Source organism: Drosophila guanche, unplaced genomic scaffold, assembly GCF_900245975.1.
Source record: "Drosophila guanche unplaced genomic scaffold, DGUA_6, whole genome shotgun sequence".
In the NCBI taxonomy this organism is placed as follows: domain Eukaryota; kingdom Metazoa; phylum Arthropoda; class Insecta; order Diptera; family Drosophilidae; genus Drosophila; species Drosophila guanche.
The window spans coordinates 3,782,654-3,800,493 of NW_022995748.1; the positions used below are offsets into that span (position 1 = coordinate 3,782,654).

General features: G+C 44.6%; 5 protein-coding genes across 6 annotated transcripts; 2 read left to right on the top strand and 3 right to left on the bottom strand.

Annotated features, from left to right (window-relative positions):
* Positions 1-1,409: 1,409 nt before the first annotated feature.
* On the top strand, positions 1,410-8,949 carry LOC117584353. 2 transcript variants are annotated; one of them, XM_034273190.1, is made up of 6 exons: positions 1,410-1,519; positions 4,326-6,431; positions 6,490-6,785; positions 6,862-7,493; positions 7,558-8,199; positions 8,233-8,949. In XM_034273190.1, the coding sequence occupies exons 2-6, from the start codon at positions 4,371-4,373 to the stop codon at positions 8,433-8,435; spliced, it is 3,834 nt and encodes a 1,277-aa protein (XP_034129081.1). In that variant the 5' UTR covers positions 1,410-1,519; positions 4,326-4,370; the 3' UTR covers positions 8,436-8,949. The 2 variants fall into 2 exon arrangements, with proteins under 2 accessions (XP_034129081.1, XP_034129080.1); XM_034273189.1 differs by having other exon boundaries at positions 7,558-8,949.
* Positions 8,950-9,736: 787 nt separating this feature from the next.
* LOC117584361 (radial spoke head 1 homolog) lies at positions 9,737-10,991 on the bottom strand. The gene is made up of 2 exons (XM_034273199.1): positions 10,853-10,991; positions 9,737-10,793 (listed from the first exon to the last, which is right to left on the bottom strand). Exons 1-2 carry the CDS (start codon positions 10,925-10,927, stop codon positions 9,834-9,836), a joined length of 1,035 nt encoding a protein of 344 aa, XP_034129090.1. The 5' UTR covers positions 10,928-10,991; the 3' UTR covers positions 9,737-9,833.
* LOC117584359 (UDP-N-acetylglucosamine--dolichyl-phosphate N-acetylglucosaminephosphotransferase) lies at positions 10,941-15,341 on the bottom strand. Its single transcript, XM_034273197.1, has 5 exons — positions 15,196-15,341; positions 14,995-15,136; positions 14,715-14,928; positions 14,417-14,651; positions 10,941-11,599 (listed from the first exon to the last, which is right to left on the bottom strand). Exons 1-5 carry the CDS (start codon positions 15,339-15,341, stop codon positions 11,107-11,109), a joined length of 1,230 nt encoding a protein of 409 aa, XP_034129088.1. The 3' UTR covers positions 10,941-11,106.
* On the top strand, positions 11,829-13,914 carry LOC117584358. The gene has a single exon (XM_034273196.1). The coding sequence runs from the start codon at positions 11,958-11,960 to the stop codon at positions 13,446-13,448; it is 1,491 nt and encodes a 496-aa protein (XP_034129087.1). The 5' UTR covers positions 11,829-11,957; the 3' UTR covers positions 13,449-13,914.
* A 336-nt stretch (positions 15,342-15,677) lies between the features above and the next one.
* On the bottom strand, positions 15,678-17,514 carry LOC117584357 (sorting nexin-29). The gene has a single exon (XM_034273194.1). The coding sequence runs from the start codon at positions 17,410-17,412 to the stop codon at positions 15,847-15,849; it is 1,566 nt and encodes a 521-aa protein (XP_034129085.1). The 5' UTR covers positions 17,413-17,514; the 3' UTR covers positions 15,678-15,846.
* Between the last annotated feature and the right edge of the window lie 326 nt (positions 17,515-17,840).

Genomic DNA, 17,840 nt, shown 5'->3' on the forward strand with positions numbered 1-17,840 from the left:
AGTGCGATCGTCACTGGCCCCGTATCCCTGCTTGCAAACTTGGGTAGACATTGGCGGAAAATTCAACGGCCACTGAGCTCAAGTAAACTCGAATGCTGGGACCAAATCAAACCATATGTTGCGATTCCTCCCGTTAGCTTCAATGGTGTGGGCACATCCGTAGCCCTTGGCAGTATACTTTACTTCATAGACTTCTCCAGTGTTGCCCTATCCAAGTAACTTCCTGAAAGGTTCAAATAATTACCCATTTGATCGGGGTTTTTTGCGGGTCCAATTACTTACCGGCAAGGCTAAGGCCATCAAAAGCAACGCGAAAATTAGAGTCCGCCAACTTTAGTTTCTTAATGACATGATTTTGGATTTCGACAGCATCCTTAGTGTAATTGGAGCGTTCGCCGTCAGAAATAAGCAATTGTTGCAATTTAACATCAAGTAATTGGTTAAAACTCATTATAAATTTCGAAGAAAGCAAGAAAGATTCGAGACAAATCGACTGATCGCACCAAGCTTTTTTAAACCGAAAGAACGATTGTTCCACGCCAACAGACGACATCCATGGTATCGATAAAATGCTGTTTAAAATAATAGGGGTATACAACTGTTCAAATTATTTTAAATAAAAGGAAACGAACTATTTTGTATGGGATATAAACATATCAAATTCGGCAACAAAGTTATAAATGTACCAAAACTTATACTTATAGGACGTTTATGCTGTTTGCGTTTCCCAACGATAACGGAATATATGCACTGACGCAGAACACGCGTTTACACTGGCAGACGCAGATACTGCATCACGAGAAGAGCTGTTTTAAATAAGGAGAAAATCAACTATATTTTGAGATATTATAATATGAACCCTATAATTTTGCCTATCATAGAATTCAGGAAATTTTATAATTCTCTGCTACCAATCAATGCAAAAACAAATCAATCTGTGTTGGTGAGCCATCTCAACAAAATTTGGCAGATTTTAGATACCGAGAATGCATCCAGATCGGTAAACATATAAAAAGGTTAAGAGCATGACAGTCATTGTTAATATTTTAAAGCAGCTGGAAGAATGCTTTTTAATAATAGGTATAGCAAATAGGGTACACAAGTGCCCATACTATTGGTTGGTCAGCAAAAGACGTAACATTCCATTTCCACCCACGAAGCTATAAATGCTATTTTTTGGTTGACCTTTTTAGTCTTTACCTTGTTTTACAAACAATCCAATAAAGATAGGTCATGAAAGTCTGCCGATCTTATGGAATGATGATTCGAGTAAAATTACAGTTTTAAAGCTGAGAGTCCTGACTTGCTGGTAATATTATACAGATTATCAAAGTCGAGGAAAATTATTTAAGATTTATGGTATATTTACAGTATATTTTGAAAATGGAAGGGTATATTTCGGTATATTCCCGAGGGTCTGTCGGTATATTTGATCGATAAGTCCGCGGTCACACTGATTATACAAGCGAACTAGTGGAATTAAAGCCAAATTACGCGAAAAAATGCTATAGGCACAGCGGTGAGTTGGCGAATTGATTATGTTAAGTGTTATGTGTCATTTAGCCAAGTAAAACATTGTGGTCAAATCACTATGTAGACGTGGACAGAAAATGTTTGCCGTGTGCAAGTTTCTGCATATACATATGTACGTATACATATGAATTCGTGCGAGTGTTTGTAAGAGTGTGTAGCATAAACGGCTGCTTTTGCTTTTGAGGGTGAAAGAAACAAAATCAAAGCATATATGTGTGTACGTATGCTCCATCTTCTGTCCGTTTGCCTCTTCTCCTACTTTTACCTACTTATTGGGGATGTCACTATTCCAGAAGTTTGATGGCAAAGTCCCAGCGCCCCCAAACGTTGCCCCTGGCAACATCTTGTTTTCTTGCAAACAGCGCACGCACACACTCGCACAAAAACAACGCACACACACATGAATACCAAGAAAACCACTTGAGATCAAGGTAAAGAAAAGGTAATAAGGTGTTGAATGAATTATGAATGGGGGCGGAAAGCTCGATTTTTGTAAATAATTCGTAATCCTGAAAGTAATCCTCAACAGACTGGGTGCACGCTCTGACCGCGTATACACAATTTGTATTTTTATTTATTTTTACTCGCTGTCTAAGTTCTGTCTCATTAGCGGCTTTTCAGACGTCAGCAGCAGGCGACAGTCGGAATGCAAAGGCAAAGTTATAAAGTGTGTGTGTGTTTGCATGTATGTTAATCTACAGTTAAATGCTTGCCATTTACAGTGCTTTGAGCTGAGCTTCGCGTCTATGATTGAGATTATGCAACTCTCTCTATGTCGCCCTGTGTTTTCTTCAATTCTTTTATGGGAAATTGCCCCGTCCAATAAAGCTTCTTCCAGCTATTCCCCTTTCTGTCGCTATAGCCTGGTATGGGGTTATCATCGATGGATTTACTTAATTGCACTGTCAGCTGATAAGCCCTGTTGCCTGTGTGTGTGTGTGTTGTTTTCCTACCCTTCAATATTTGCCTATTGGTATTTTCGCCCCAACTAATTTAATTATTGTTGTCTTTTATTCGTGGCACCTTTTTTCGCCACATTTTTCGCATGTGTTGGTGCTTATTTTGTTTTTTATTTTGGTGTTAAAGCTATTTTAGTATTATATTTTTTCTTTTGTTTTGGCCAAGCATTTTCAGGCAGTTTTTTCCGTTTTTTCTTCCAAAAAACTATAAGGCGGAAAGGGCGAATAGTTACTTGTGAAATTCACAACCATTTAAGCACCAAAATCTAAATACGTATCATGGAAACTCTCCAGACTTTAGCTCCCCGAATTACAGTTTCAAAAACTTCAATCCATGTAAGCACTGCAATAAAATACAATCAATAATGTTTGTGTTACTTTTCATGCAGTTTTGTTTGCAGTTGGGCACTTTTAACTGCAAGAGTTATCGCAAGCGCTTGCCATTTTATCATTAACTTGATATTGACTGTGAATTAGCCTCGAAAGTCTCCATGGAAAACAGGAACGATACGAAATTTGATTTATTCGAATTTCACATACATCCATCTTGATCACACTTTCGCGTCCAATATTATAAGCCATTGACTGCTGCAATCCACACACATACTGCCCTCTTATCAGCATTTTCCCAACGACTGGCTGGTTGGCTGGCTATTACAAATATATTTATACAATATTTGCACCGCACATTTGAGCGAATATCGTGTGCGGGGGTCAGTCACACGCGAACGACACAGAACGAGAGGAATGTTATTTAATAATTTCCCTTTATGGTTTTTCCGTCGTCTTTCGACCCGCTATTGAATAATCTGGGGAACGCCGCGGTCTTAATTGTTTTGTTGATGCAGGTTGAGGTTTTGGGTTGGCAATTTATAAACAAATCTTTGGCATTAAAAGGCATTTGTAGAGAAATGTTGATACAATAGTATCAAAAATACACTCTGATTCAAAGAGATATGAAAAGAATATTTATAAATATATTCATTTAAAAACATACTTTAAAAAGACTCTTATTGTTGTGATTGGAGATTTATTCTTTGACAATGAAAATATACATTTCATATTACAATTTCTCACAAATAAACGGACATTAATTCCCTTGAATAAAACCATTTGAAAAGAGCGTAATAATTCCACGAATGCGAAAGAGCTGTTGGTTGTAAGCTCGCTTGCTTTTCTGTGCCACCACATTTAAAGTAAGTCAGAGTCAAAGTTATATATTAAAACTCTTGCATTAAATGTGCCTTCTTTCTAGTTCTGGCATTAAATATGCCTGGTTCTGCCGCTATTTATAAAGGTTCATTCAAATACAAGCGTCTCAATTGCGTGTAGACAGAGAAATAAATAAATAAAGAGATGGCGGAGCAGTAGAACTTGGCTCTGCCCTGCTCCCACATTTGTCATGAGCATTATTACAATATATGTATGAACATATGTGCGCTATAATGCATTATTCAGAAAGAAAAGACTTCAAAAGGAGCTCTATATATGCACTAACTTTGTATTTAAATTTTACCTACATATTCCCTTCCTTCGTTTTCCATTTCCAAAAGTTGTGCGTCGCCATTTGGTCACGCAAGTTGCTTGGCCTGTCCTGGCCCTTCACTATTCTTCGTTGTCTATGCCCAAAACCAGAGCTATTCGTTCGTTCTATTTGTAATATTTACCTAACTCTATTGATTTTTGTTTCATTTTGTTTCCCTTAAATGGGCAGTGAGGAGTGAAGCAGCAAAGAAGTGTAGTGTGTAACTTTTTCGGGGATAATGACAAAATCAATTTTAACCAAAAAAGAAACGACAAAACAAGAAATAATTTGTGTTTCCCTCCCCGCAGGTGTACTATGCGACCATATAAATATCTAAGATTACATACGGAAAAATGGAAGCAATATCGAAGATTCCCCTGATATTGTTCGTTGTCGTTGTGGTTGCCGCTGCCTCCCAGCAGGAGTCTGGAACTGGGACTGGCAGCAGCAGTATCAGCAGCAGCAGCTGCCTCACTATCTACAGCAGCAATGCAGACGCGGCTGTAGCCCAGCAGCAACACCATCTGCAGCCACACCATACGCAGAGCAAGGCTAGGACACGGTCCTGGCAGGAGCACGAGTTCTCGCTATTGGGCTATAAATTCCATTTGCCATTCGTGGGGCATGCGGTGGACGCGGATCTAGATGATAGTGACAGTGATGGGGGTTTGTGGCTGGACGAGCTGGATGATGCCAATGAGTCCACAGAGGAGATTGAAGAGCACGTGCTGGGCTCCGGTTCCGACAGCGGCGTAGCTGTAGCCAATCTGTTGGCCGACAATGTGTTCAAGCTGAGGTGCCAGCATGTCGGTCTTGCGAGCGTCAATCGGGAGCTGTTGTCCAGAAGGAATGCCAACATCAACATCAACTATCAGCAGCTAATGCTTGACCATGTGCCTGCGGATGATCGGGTGCAGCTGCAACAGCTGCAGCTGCAGCAGTTCGAGAGCGTCAAAGAGTTGTCCTGGCTGGAGAGCGGACTACGCGATGATCCACTGAGGGAGCTGCTGCTCGTTAAGGGGCAGCCTCAACGTTTCAATCAGATGGAGCGTCTGGATCTCAGCGAGAATCGCTTGCAGTGCCTCCACTGGGCCGTGCCGCAGGCCATGCAACGCCTCAAAGTACTTAAGATGAGCGGAAACCTTCTGGACAACAACTGCAGTCTGATCAATCTGCAGCACATGGGCCATCTGCAGGAGCTGCATTTGGACAGGAATGGCTTCAAGTTGCTGCCGCAGCACTTCCTGGCCCAATTGAACGAGTTGCGGCTGCTCAATCTCAGCCAGAATCGTCTGGCTGAGCTGCCCCGCAACATATTCGAGGGTGGTGTGCAGTTGGAAAGGCTCTATTTGTCCAATAATCAGCTGAGCGTGCTACCGTTTCAGCTCTTCCAGACGGCACGTGACCTCCAAAAACTGGACCTCAGCGATAATCGCCTGCTCTCCTTTCCAGACAACTTCTTTGCACGAAACGGCCAACTGCGACAGCTGCATCTGCAACGTAATCAGCTGAAATCCCTGGGCAAGCACAGCCTATACAATCTAAGGGAGCTGCGCCAGCTAGATCTCTCACAGAACAACCTGGCCAGCATCGATCGCAAGGCGTTCGAGTCACTCGGCCAACTCCTGGCCCTCAACATCTCGGGCAACAACCTCACGACACTGTCCTCCATCATCTTCCAGCCGCTGCATGCCCTCAGGCAAATGGATCTCAGTCGGAACCAGTTCAAGCAGCTGCCCAGCGGTCTCTTCCAGAATCAGCGGGCACTGGCCCTGCTGCGTATCGATGAGACACCAATTGAGCATTTCACCAACTGGATATCCCGCACAGATGAATCCCTTGTGGATCCACAGATACTCCATCGCCTGCGTTATTTGTCGCTGCAGCAGAATCCCCAGCTTACGGATCTGCCCGAGACGCTGTTTGCCAATGCACGTAATCTGCGGGAACTGCTGCTGGCCGAGAACGGTCTGCGCCAGCTGCCAGCGCAGATGTCGGGCCTGTCGCGGCTGCAGCGTCTCAGCCTGCGTGGCAATCGTTTGATCTCCCTGCCAGAGGGCCTCAAGGAGCTCAGCCAGCTGCACTACCTCAATATACTTGGCAACGAGTATCAATGCGACTGCAGCATGTACTGGCTGACCGCCTGGCTAGCCAATTCCAGCACCAGCCTGCGCAGACTGCCCGCCATGCATCCCAGCCAGACGCCGCTAAACTCTTACGAGAGCATTGATGACCAGATCGATGCGCTGAAGTGTCAGTACGGCTATCCCGGGGACATGCTGCGTGTCCTCAGCAATCTAAACTGTACCGTGCCCGTAGCCGTGCAGTCTTCCGAGCCGAAGATGCATCTCCTGCTGACTACCGCCAAGTTGGAGTGCATGATAACGGGCAGCCCAGTGCCAGATATCATTTGGGTAGGCCCCTCTGCAATCCCTCCACTCGTTGCCAGTTACTCATACGTTTTTCTTGCAGCTGACGCCACGCAATAAGATATTGCGCCATCATGCCGATCCCGACAAGCGGCCCATAATCATTGACAGCAATGATGAGGAGGGCCGCCTGCCGCCCAGCGCCCAAGAGCTGGCTGCCCTGATGGACGAAAGCTACGTTCAGTCCATGAACTTTACGCGACAACAGAGCCTCTACGGACGCCATGTCGTGCTGATGGAGAACGGATCGCTGCTGGTGCACAATGTCTCGCGGGTGGACAGCGGCCTCTACACCTGCTATGCCTTCAATGTGATGGGCAAAGCCTCAGCGGGTATACGGTATGACTGTCAAGCCTTTTTGTATACTATTACCATCCATATATGTGCTAAATGACCCTTCTCTACCTTTACACAGCTTGTATATCGATCCGATAGTGTTCTATAGAGTGAAAATTGGCAGCCTGATATCGGGTGCTGCTTCCGCTGCCGCCTTTCTGCTGATCACGCTCATTGTGCAGGGTCTGAGGAGCTGCCTCTCTCGCTGGGGCATCTGTGAACGGTTTGGTTGCTGTGCCAATCGCAACAAGAAATCGCCGAAAGCGCGACAGATCTATGCAATGCTGGACAACATCGAGAGCTACAAGAGCCAGCAGCTGGAAAGACTGAGGGAGAATTATGCCCAGCAGGTGCATCGCATACGCGAGAACTGTGCGCAGCAGGTCGAATGGATATCGAGCAGCTACACCACTCAGGCGAAGCACATCAAGGAGTTTCGGGACATTGGCTCGAATCATTTGACGGCGTTAAAGGATCAGTACTACGATCAGGTGAAGAAGGTGCGCGACTATTCTACGGGACAGTTGAGCTGGGTGCGAGAGAACTATGTCTTCCAGCGTAACAAGATCCGAAAGTTCAGTGCGCACCAAGTGCTGCGTCTGCGTGAGGGCTACAAGTACCAGCAGCAAAGCCTAAACAAGGTGCTGGAGAATTTGCCCAGCTTTTACTTTGAGAATTGTCGCGGACGCTGTGAGGAAGATATAGCCGAGGGTAAGTTCTGATTCATAGCCATTAATTCTCTTGTTAATGCAACTTTCACTCTCTCTCCGTATAGATATAGACTGCTATTTCAAGAGCCAATTGGAGCTGGCTGGTTCTAGGGAGCTGAGTATACAGAAAATCAAATTACGCTTGGCCGCGAACAATGCCGCCAGCAGGGCATCAATTTATTACACACCACCGGACGATGATGATCTGCTGCGCTTGTCGCATTTAAATCTCCAGCACACACCGATTCACATCAACTATATTGATGAGAATCTCGACCAGCAGAAGCAGCTGGAGCATGACTTCAAAATGGATCCCCATCTGTTGTTGTTCGATGCGTCGCGTCTTTACCTGAACCCCGAGGGTGCCAGCAGCAGTGGCCAGGCAGCTGCTCTTGCTTTGGCTCAATGCAGCAGCATTGAGGACAACAATCAGGAACAGGAAGAGGAAATGCAGCCGCTGACACAGATCAACCGACTCGATCTGGCAGAGTCGAATGATGTCAAGAACTCCAAATCGTGTCCGGCCATCTATAAGGTGTCCAAGCAGCGGGATGGCAGCACTTTGCACGAGCTTCTGACCACGGACGGTGTGCCGCATCAGATGCTGCGCCTGAATCCAGTTGAAAGTACCTTGGCCGTGCAACCGAGAAAGGAGAAGCTGAACATTATACTGGACGAATGCGGCAAGGCCTCGCTGTGCACAGCCGAACCGCTGCAGAATCAGGAGGAACATCAGCAGCAGCAGCCGAAGACAAATGAAGGGCCCCACGGTATTGACACACCGCCATCGGTTTCCACTTGCGACTCCAATAGCCTAGCTGGCAGTTGCAGTGATGTTTGCCCATCGCCCAGCAAGCTGGACAATGACACGCGATTGCTTCCACCTTCATCATCAACATCATTAACTGCTTCTCCACTCCATGCAGTAGCTGCCGAAACATAGAGATTCTTTTTTTATAAATATTATTATTTGTATACCTAACAAACAAACAAACAAAACAAAGAAGAAGGAAGTATGAATAGAAACGACGATAAATGGATGCAACACAATATGCAAATGGAAGTTAATGTTAAATGATAAATGATATGATAAATGATTAATGGTAAATACTACTAAATACACGCATGTATGTATGTATGTACATTTGTAAGGCAGCAAACACAATAATTACGTTTAGAATTAATTAGCGAAACTTAATGAATTCAACATGCTGAACATTCAAAGGTCTTTCAAGCACACAGCGAGAACAAAAGTAAAAAGTAATAACAACAAAATCACATTAGCGATTAATATACCCTCAAACCAACCTACTTATATGCCTGAAATGAAAAAAAATGTTTGAAGCTACCTTTCGCAAGGTATTATCCTGAAATCTCATGTCAATAATACTTGAAAAGGAAGCCTCTACCCCCCGCCCCCCTTTTGTGATTTCATTCTACATTTACGAATACAAATACGAAGATGATTATCTATATACAGCATCCAATAAATCTATGAGCAGGAACGCAGGCGTATTTTAAATCTAAACCAACAAATTTTAATCAAATTCTAAACAACAACAAATTGTATCGGAAAAAAACAAATGATTTAAAAGAATAAAATGTTTAATATATAAAAATCAAATTTCCACATATATTGGGAAAACATTGGCCCAGAATTATGAGGAACTACCTGAAACTGAAAGTTTATACTAAGTTTAGGCAAAGACTAGGCCATTAATGAAATGTTGTTACTGGCTTGAATTCTCTTCTCACATTTGCAACGGCCTGGGGCATGTTTGTTCCATGTTTCGATCCGAGAAATCAATAACAATGTACTGTCTTAAGGCTTACAAAGCTTAGGTATGGCATATCTTGGTTTTTTCCTAGTCTTTGGTCTAATATTATCCTTAGCCCAGGAAGTAGTAGTAGTTGTAGTTGTAGGCTTTGAAAATAACATTAGTATTGTGTTGACTGTCAAGTTTTCATGCGTAAACATATGTTTGACGATAGAAATGAATACACAATTTTATTTACCCTAAAACAAAATCAAAGTTCTTGTTTATTTCGCAAACATGACAAGAGTTTCCAGATGCGCTCCTGTCACACTACTGGCAACGAATTTCGATAAATTCTCTAAGGAAAATCTTTCTCTACGTGTCAAGCTCCTGTACCCTGTGACTTTTAGAAAGCTTGCCGTCGAATTCCTTGGTTATTTTAACATTTTCAGCTTTTTGTACGTATTTATATTGAAAATAAACCAAATCACAGCCAAACCGAACTTTATATCTCTTGGCTCGAATTGAGAAGATTTATTACATTAAAACGAAAATATAAACAAAAACAGGAACGTTCGGCCCATTTAAGGGTCGAGGCACTCGGGCTGCTTGAGAATCTCGATGCAGCAGGGATTGGCATCGATTTTGCATGGCTCGCTTTCGGTTTCCACTTCGCTGACATCGTAGTCGCACTCGCAAGGGAAGCCCTCCATTTCGCACTCCTCGCCCTCAGCCTCCTCGCCCTCGCAATAGTAGCTACGCTCCTCCTCGCTGCGGATGCTCACAATGGTGGAAACCGAACAGACCGAAAGCTCAGAGTCAGAAATTGGCAATGGCACTGGTTCCTGGGGCAAGATGGAGTAATCGTATATGGCTATCTCTTGGGCAAACCACATAGACGGTTCCATAGGCAGGGCATGGCCCTCCTCATCTTCCTCCACGCCCTGCAGCTCGTCTTCGGCCAGATTCTCGTTGGAGCGATCGTTCTTAAAGTTGTAATGTGCGGGCAGAAAGAAGCCCAGCAGCATGTAGCGATTGTCGAAGCTGAACACAGCCGGCCCAATGGGATAAAGATTATCCCAAAGTCCGTGCAGAACTGTGCACTTGTCGTCGTTGCCAATGTGCAGCTCGAAGGGCCCCATGCGGATGTTTCCACTCCAGGTGGACTTCAAGCGCACCGACATGCAGCAGCTGTTCTTGTTGCCGTTGAAGCTATAAACGCCCACACCATGGCGCTGCCCCTTGTACCAGTCCCCCGAGTAGGTGTCCCCATTCACATAGTTGTAACGTCCCTTGCCATGCTTCAAATGCTTGCGCCAGTTGCCCTCGTAGACAGAGCCATCGGGATAGATGAAAATGCCACGGCCACAGCGTTTGCCGCAACGATACTGTCCGTAGTACCGAGATCCGTTCTTGAAGACATAGAGACCAATGCCGTGGCGGCGTCCATTGCGATAATTTCCATCATACTGATCGCCATTGGGCAAGATGGCCCAGCCACGTCCGTGACGTTGTCCAGCAGAATTCCGACCGCCTATATATAACTGGAATATAGTATAAATATATATATTCTGATAATTATATTGAAATTTCTTTAACTCACGCCTATGTTAGGTCCCTCATCCTCTTCTTCTGGAAAGGAGACATCCGATTCCTCTGACATGTCCGATACGCTCATGGTGTAGATTTGATTTCGTTGCTTCTTGTTTTATTTTACGAGAGATATACAGATTTACTTAACTTACTTTTTGGAAATATAATATAGTGTGTGGACAATAAATCAAATCTGTATCAGATCTGTTTTTGGTTGACTTGGGAAAGTCAAGGCTTACTACAAAAAATATCAATGTCGGAGAGCTACGTATTCTCATAGAAGTAATTGGCCAGTGGGTAGCGTATGACTAAGGCTATAAGCGTGCACAGCACCTGTAGGCCCATCAGCATTTGGGTGACCACTCGCTCGTGGACAGGTCCAAAAATGACGAGAACAAAATTGATCAGCGTCAAGTTGTTCGTTCGCACGACACCATCCGCTAGCTTGTGCCAGCTAATCAGACCCAACTTCCTTAGCACTGTCATCATTAGACGCCCCAGACTGTTCAGCTCCTCCAGTCGAAATTCAGTGGTGCTGATGTGGAGCAGATCCGTTTTGGCGTCGTACTTGGGCAGGCGGTGACGCGGGCAGGGCACAAAGTGAAACAGCTGCGGCGTCGAGTACAGAAAGTTGAGTATCTGCGGCAGAAAGAACAGCAAGAGCGTCTTGCTAAAGTGTCCCAAAATGCCAACAACGGCAAAAGTCATGCCGGCAAAGTAGCAATAAGTGTCACCAACGAACACTTGCGAGGGATATCTGCAAGAAGAGATATTTTCGAATTTAAATAACTGAATTTGCAGTTCATTTTTGGTCATTTAGAAATAAATTAAAGCTTATATTTAAATAGCCTTAAAATATCATGGAAAGCGTCTTGATAAATTGAATTTTTCACCGTTAAATGGCATGGCTTAGTCTTTGGAAAATATAGCCAGATTTAGTGTTAAAAGGCTAAGCTGACAGCACTTTCGAACAGCTGTGAGGGAGAGAACTTTTTCGACAGCTGTGCGGGGTAGTACAATTTTTTGGGTGTGTTTGGCCGAAAAAAAAACGCAAAGAAAGAACGCAATATTAGTGAATAAAATGAGCAGGAAAATCTATTAAAAACTCAACCGCTATGGTGAGGAGCACAATTTCGGTGTCGCAGACGCTAACATCTGCAACCGGCGGTATCGGCATTGGCCGTTTGGCCATAACCAAAAAACTGGTGCTCTGGTCCGTGCTGATACTGCAGATTGGCTTCATAGGCTGCATATGGCTGTTGCAGATGAACTACAGCAGCCAGGAACAGCAGCAAGGCCTGGAACAGAGCCACAACCGAGTGAATTTTGTCAAGAGCGGAGGGCAGACAGGTTCAGACAGGAGTCAAAGTCAAACTCTGGGCACCCACTGTCCACGACTGCACCAGAACGTAAACCGCTATGACAGGGACTTTTATCAAATGAAACCAGACAGACTGAATGATACACAAGTACAGGCGGACGACTACAATGTCCCTGCCTATGTGGAGATGGAAATGGAAACTGCGACCGCTCTGTGGTGCTATCGCGAGGGCACCATCAACGAGAGCAGCCAGCACATCAACGATGTGGACTATCTGATGGCACCGCCGCAGTGCAAGTGCGCCAGCGGCTGGCATGGTCGAGACTGTGGCCAGCCGGAGATCATTTGGCGTGCCCTGATGACGCACAGTCGGGCCAGCAAGCGGGGAGGCGGCACTGCGCCACTCCAGCTGACCGAAGCCAGTTCCAGTTCCCTGCATCGACTCTTCTACATGGTAGAGCTGGGTGCCTGGGAACACATCAGTCTGGAGCTCTTGGAACTGCAACTGAGGGCCCTTCTCGAGGTGGTGGACTACTTCCTCATCTACTATGTGAGCAACAGCAGCAAGGAGCGCAGCCTGGACAGCCTTCTGGGTGGCAAGGCGAGCTACGTTTTGTTCCGCTGCACAACGGCCGGCAACTGCAGCAGTTCTGTGGCCTATGCCCACTTTCGGCGGCAACTCTGGTCGCTCTGCAGTGTGCAGATGGAGGCAAAGGATTTGCTGCTCCATGGCGACAGTCAGACAGTGTATGCTCCGGCGGCTTTAAAGTTTCTCAAGTACTATGCAAAGGATGTGCTGCCGCTGAGATTTCGTTTAAAGTACAACGTGTACGGCTTCTATTGGCAGCATCCTAAGAGGACGCTGCTGAACGGTGTAATAAGTTCCTTGGGGCATCTGCGTGGCGCCCAACTAGATCCCCATCTGCTGCAGCGTCACGCCAGCAATACGCTGGGCGACCTCAATCATTATGGTGGCTGGAGCTGTGAGCTCTGCCTGCCACCTGAGCAGATTGTAATCCTGCTACAGCAGCAGCCGTCCCATAAGCTACCTGTGAAGCTGCCCAACGATACGCGAAATGCCCACATTGATGCCACCTACATTCAGAAACTGATGGCGAATGGCTACCACATAGATGGTGGCACACAGCTGCTGCGTTTGCGTCAGCAAAGCGAAAAGTATTATGCACCCGATGAGGCTCTCCTACACAGCAGCCAGTTCGGGCAGCTGCTAGTCAATCTATACGATGTGGATGTCTTCGAAGATCTCCAGGAGGAGGCAGACTAAATGGCGAAACGCTCGAGTCTGACTTGAACTAGATTTCTAAATATATATTTATATATGTGCCTGCTTTTGCCCCACATCAATGTCAATATCGATCTCATAATCATCATATCATATCATCAGCATTGCCCGCCCTTCTGTGTTTTTTGGCCAATCGCATTCAAAATTGATTCTCTTTCAGCAGACAGGACAGACAGACCCGCAAAATCTGTGATAACGAAACCAACAACTAAACCAAATGAATTTATCGAAAAAATGAAACTAAAACGAAGAACATTTTGCTGGATTTACAAATACTGAGTTGAACGGAATTTAGCATTATTTTTAAGAGATAGATAAAAACATGAATTGTAAAGCCAAGTGTTAAATTATCATGAATTTAACATATTTTTTAGGTTTCATTAAAATCTTAATTGAAGTTTGCGTTTAATTTTTAATAATAGTTAAACTTCTTTTTTAATTGGGTCCTTATTGGGTATCAAGAGGTATTCAATGTATTCATGTACATATACATATAATATATCTTTTCGATAGACACCTCCCGGTTTAAAAATGTTTAATTCATTTTTAGCAATAACAAAAATTTCATTTTTTGTGGTGTAAACTTTATAATCAGAACTAGGATATATTTTTAGTTTTCATAATAAACATTTTAAAATGTTTTGTATTTTTATAATACAAAATTAATTTTTTATTATGAAAATTACAAAAATAATTATGAAAATTAGAAAAATAATTTTTTTTTTTTAATTTCCAAAATAATTTTTATTCTAAAATTAAAAAAAAAATTTTTATGTTTTAAAAATTGACTCAAAATACATTTTATTGTACCCAAATTTGTTTAAATGCGAAATTTTCATTCAGAGCTCTACCATAATTATGTATGTACAATTTGTTAACTTGCCAGATCCATTCTCAGTATTTATAAAAAAATATATATAAATATAAAAAAATCAATTAAATAAACTTACTTGTTAAATTTCCATAGAGCCAGAGTGGTGGCCAGAAAGGGCAACATAAAGTAAATGGAGAAAATATGCGATTCTACCTGATGACCCAGCGCAAATTCAATCAAATTGAACACCAGTATGGAGGCGGCAATGATCAGGGACTGGCCCACCTCGAGTCCATTGATGCCTGCCAGAATATTGATGGCATTCGTACAGAATACAGCCAGCATGCCCATGAAAACATAGTAGAGTACACCTAAGTACAGAGAACAGAGATTAAGCAGACGGCAAACAGTTGGCTGGAGACAAATGCTACTACCTATATTCAATGATGTACCCACGAGGCCACGTGCAAAGTTGGGCATTATGACGGTGGTCGAATTGTAGTTGACATAGTAGACCATCAGCAGGGGCAATGTGGCAATGGTGGGCAGGAGCAGCTTGTGACGCCAGCGCAGATCCAAAACATCGTCGGCAAAGCCCAGAAAGATCATGCAGCAAATGGATAGCAGGGCGGCAATCAGTTCCACGAACTGTTTGGTTAGATAAGCACAGCTACAGAAAATAGGCACAACACAATTAATGAAAAAAATACGCACTTTATCGTGTGGAAAGGTGGCGGGTTTTCCGCCAGTCACAACATCTGTGGCCGCCGCCTCATCGAAAGCGAATGGTATGGGAATAAATAGAAATAGAGAGACCAGGAAAACGCATCCAATCAGCACGCCAAAGGACTCGGGTCTGCAAAGGGAAAACCATTAGATTCGATTCCAAGGCGATTCTCCTGCTGAGAGACTTACACCTGTGGCTTGTCCTTTTTACAGAGATCATTGCCGAAGAGATTGGCCTTGATGAACATCTCTCGGAATCGTGGTATCATTCGCACTGCCATGCAGTAGGCTGCCACGGATATGCCCGCATTTATAGCTATTGCTGTGCCCGACATGGTGATTGCCCTTGAATATTTGTAGATGGAACCTCCTCTCCGGCCACTAATTTAATTAGCGCGCGTGCAATTATTGCAGCTATGCAGTCACGAGATCAGCACGTTGACTAAGGTTGGAAAAAATCGAAAAACCGGGAATACTTCCTTTAAACACTATATCATTTTGCCGAAAAATTCAATTAGATGACGAAAGTACACGCAATTAGCCCAGGCGCGGGCTGATAACAACAAGCACAGCTGTTTCGACCAGTGATGGACAGACCATCATTCCCCATCGATAGTCGATTACTTAACAGCATTTGATGCGCCATCTGTTGTCGGTTACATGCATTTGAATTCCGTTATAAATATGTCTTTAATATCATTTGTTTACAGCACTTTGAACCAAAACTGCATTATTACACATATAAGTAAAGATCTCCTGCATAACAAAACAGCAATTATATAAGTGAATACTTGTTCTTTACGAGCTTCCTTGGTTGGTTGAGCCTTCTTCCTTCATCTGCTATCTATCCCTGAAGAAGGGAAAAGCTTTCTGCAGTTCCGCCTTTGATTTGCAAGCCTCCACCTGTGGCAATGTCTCCACCAGATTCAGCAAATAGATTTGCAACTGCTGCCGCCGTTCCTCCACAAACACCAGATTCATATTGCCAAAGTGCTTCTTGGGCGGAAATTCCACAGAGCTGACCACTGGATGGGTGCGCATCAGGGACTTGTGCAGCTTATTGAAATCGCTGTAGCGTCGAAACAGCGTCCAGTGCTCCAGCCGCTGACGCATCGTTATGTGGATCTCGTAGGTGTAGTGGGAGCCCGAGCGCTGGGTCTTGGTCAGCTTCACATGTGGAATGGTAATCAGGAAGTTGGAGCTAAACGATGAGGACGGATCAATGCCAGTCTCTTCAAACTGCCTGGTGAGGCGTCGCACCAGCTGTCGGTTCTGCAGTTTGAGCTCCTGCACTCGGGTCTCCAGCAGGGCACAGCGCTCGGTGAGGAGATTCATCTGCTCCTCCAGCGCCACTTGCTGCTGTGTGTTGGCTATGCAGGTGGCCGATGACGAGGACTTGCTCCACTGCGACGAAGTATCGCTGCGATCCTCAAACTCCGTATCGATGGCATTTTGATGGTTTGTGGGCTGGACGTCTGGCAAGGGTGTCTTGAGGAATTCCAGCTCTGGTTCTATCGGGTCATACGGTGCATCGGATCCCTCGTCGGCTGTCAGTTTGGACAACTCTTCCTCCACAGCATCTTTGGACATAAGCTGTTGCACCTCCAGTGATTCTCTGGGCGTGAGGGCACCCAAAAGATCTTCGGTGGAGCTGGCCCCCTCGATGGGACGCTCCACAGCATTGGCAGTACGTCTCTGTTTACGCGCAGCCACAGGTACAGGATTTGGGGCATATATTATGGGTTCCTCCTTGCCCGGAACGGCTGCCGTCAACCGTTTGGGCGCATTCAGCTCCGTTGTGTCCACTTGCAGGGCAAACAACACATCCTTGAGGGTTTCTAGAATCTCGGGCAGCTTCTTGGCAGCCTCTTCGTTGAGCAGCAGCGACCACGGTGTGTAGTAGCGGTGCAGCTGCTCCTCGTCGCTCAACCAGGTAAGTACGTGACTCTGCAGACGCTTCTCGTTGAGTGTAGAGCGGATGAAGGCCCGCCCACGTCCCGTTTTGGTCCATATCTGCTTCAGTTCCATGTAGCGTTGTCTCTCATGCTGCGTTAGGTGCGCTTGGCAAAAGTCCCAGAAAGTGGGGTCGTTGTTGTTAGTGCTGTTGCCGCCGCTACTCCCAATCACAATCTCCTGCATGTTCTGGATAAAGCTGGCAGCACTGAAGGTCACGCTGATGGACTGCCGAAGGCCATAGCTGAGGAGCTCCTCCAGGGCCTCACAGAACTCCTGCACCGATTCATCCCGTTCGGTGGCCAGTTCTTTGCCTCCATAATGCTGGGAGATTTGTTGCGCACTTTCTTGCAGTCGTCGGAAGATGTCCTCGCGTCGTTGTCCAAATGTGCTCCCGCTCAGATTGGTGCGCATGCTCGTCAGCGACTGATCCAAAGAAGCATTTTCAGGCATTGTTTTTCCAATATTTATTATTTAATTACTCATCGAATATATTTTTTCTTTTCATTGTTTTTGACAACAAACTAACTGCGCAGTGCTGGTGAATACTCCAGTCAAATGGTGTTTGCGCGCAGCCCTGGTAGTTTTGCGCGAAAAACATTACTAAAAATGCTATCGACTAGTGATTCAGTGCAGCCCTGGCAACTAATTGCTAGCTCTGCCTTGGCGTACAAAAACTAGGGCTGTCAAGTATTTGAAATATATCGTATTGGTGATATATTTTGCTTGAAAAATATATAAAATATATCACTGCAAAAATATTGATATATTTGATCTATTTTAAAGAAAACAGAAACCTTACATATGTTTTTAACATCTCTGATCCTTATTCCACTTTTCTGTTTTTTTTTTTTACTTTCCCTCTGTGCGTTACACTAATT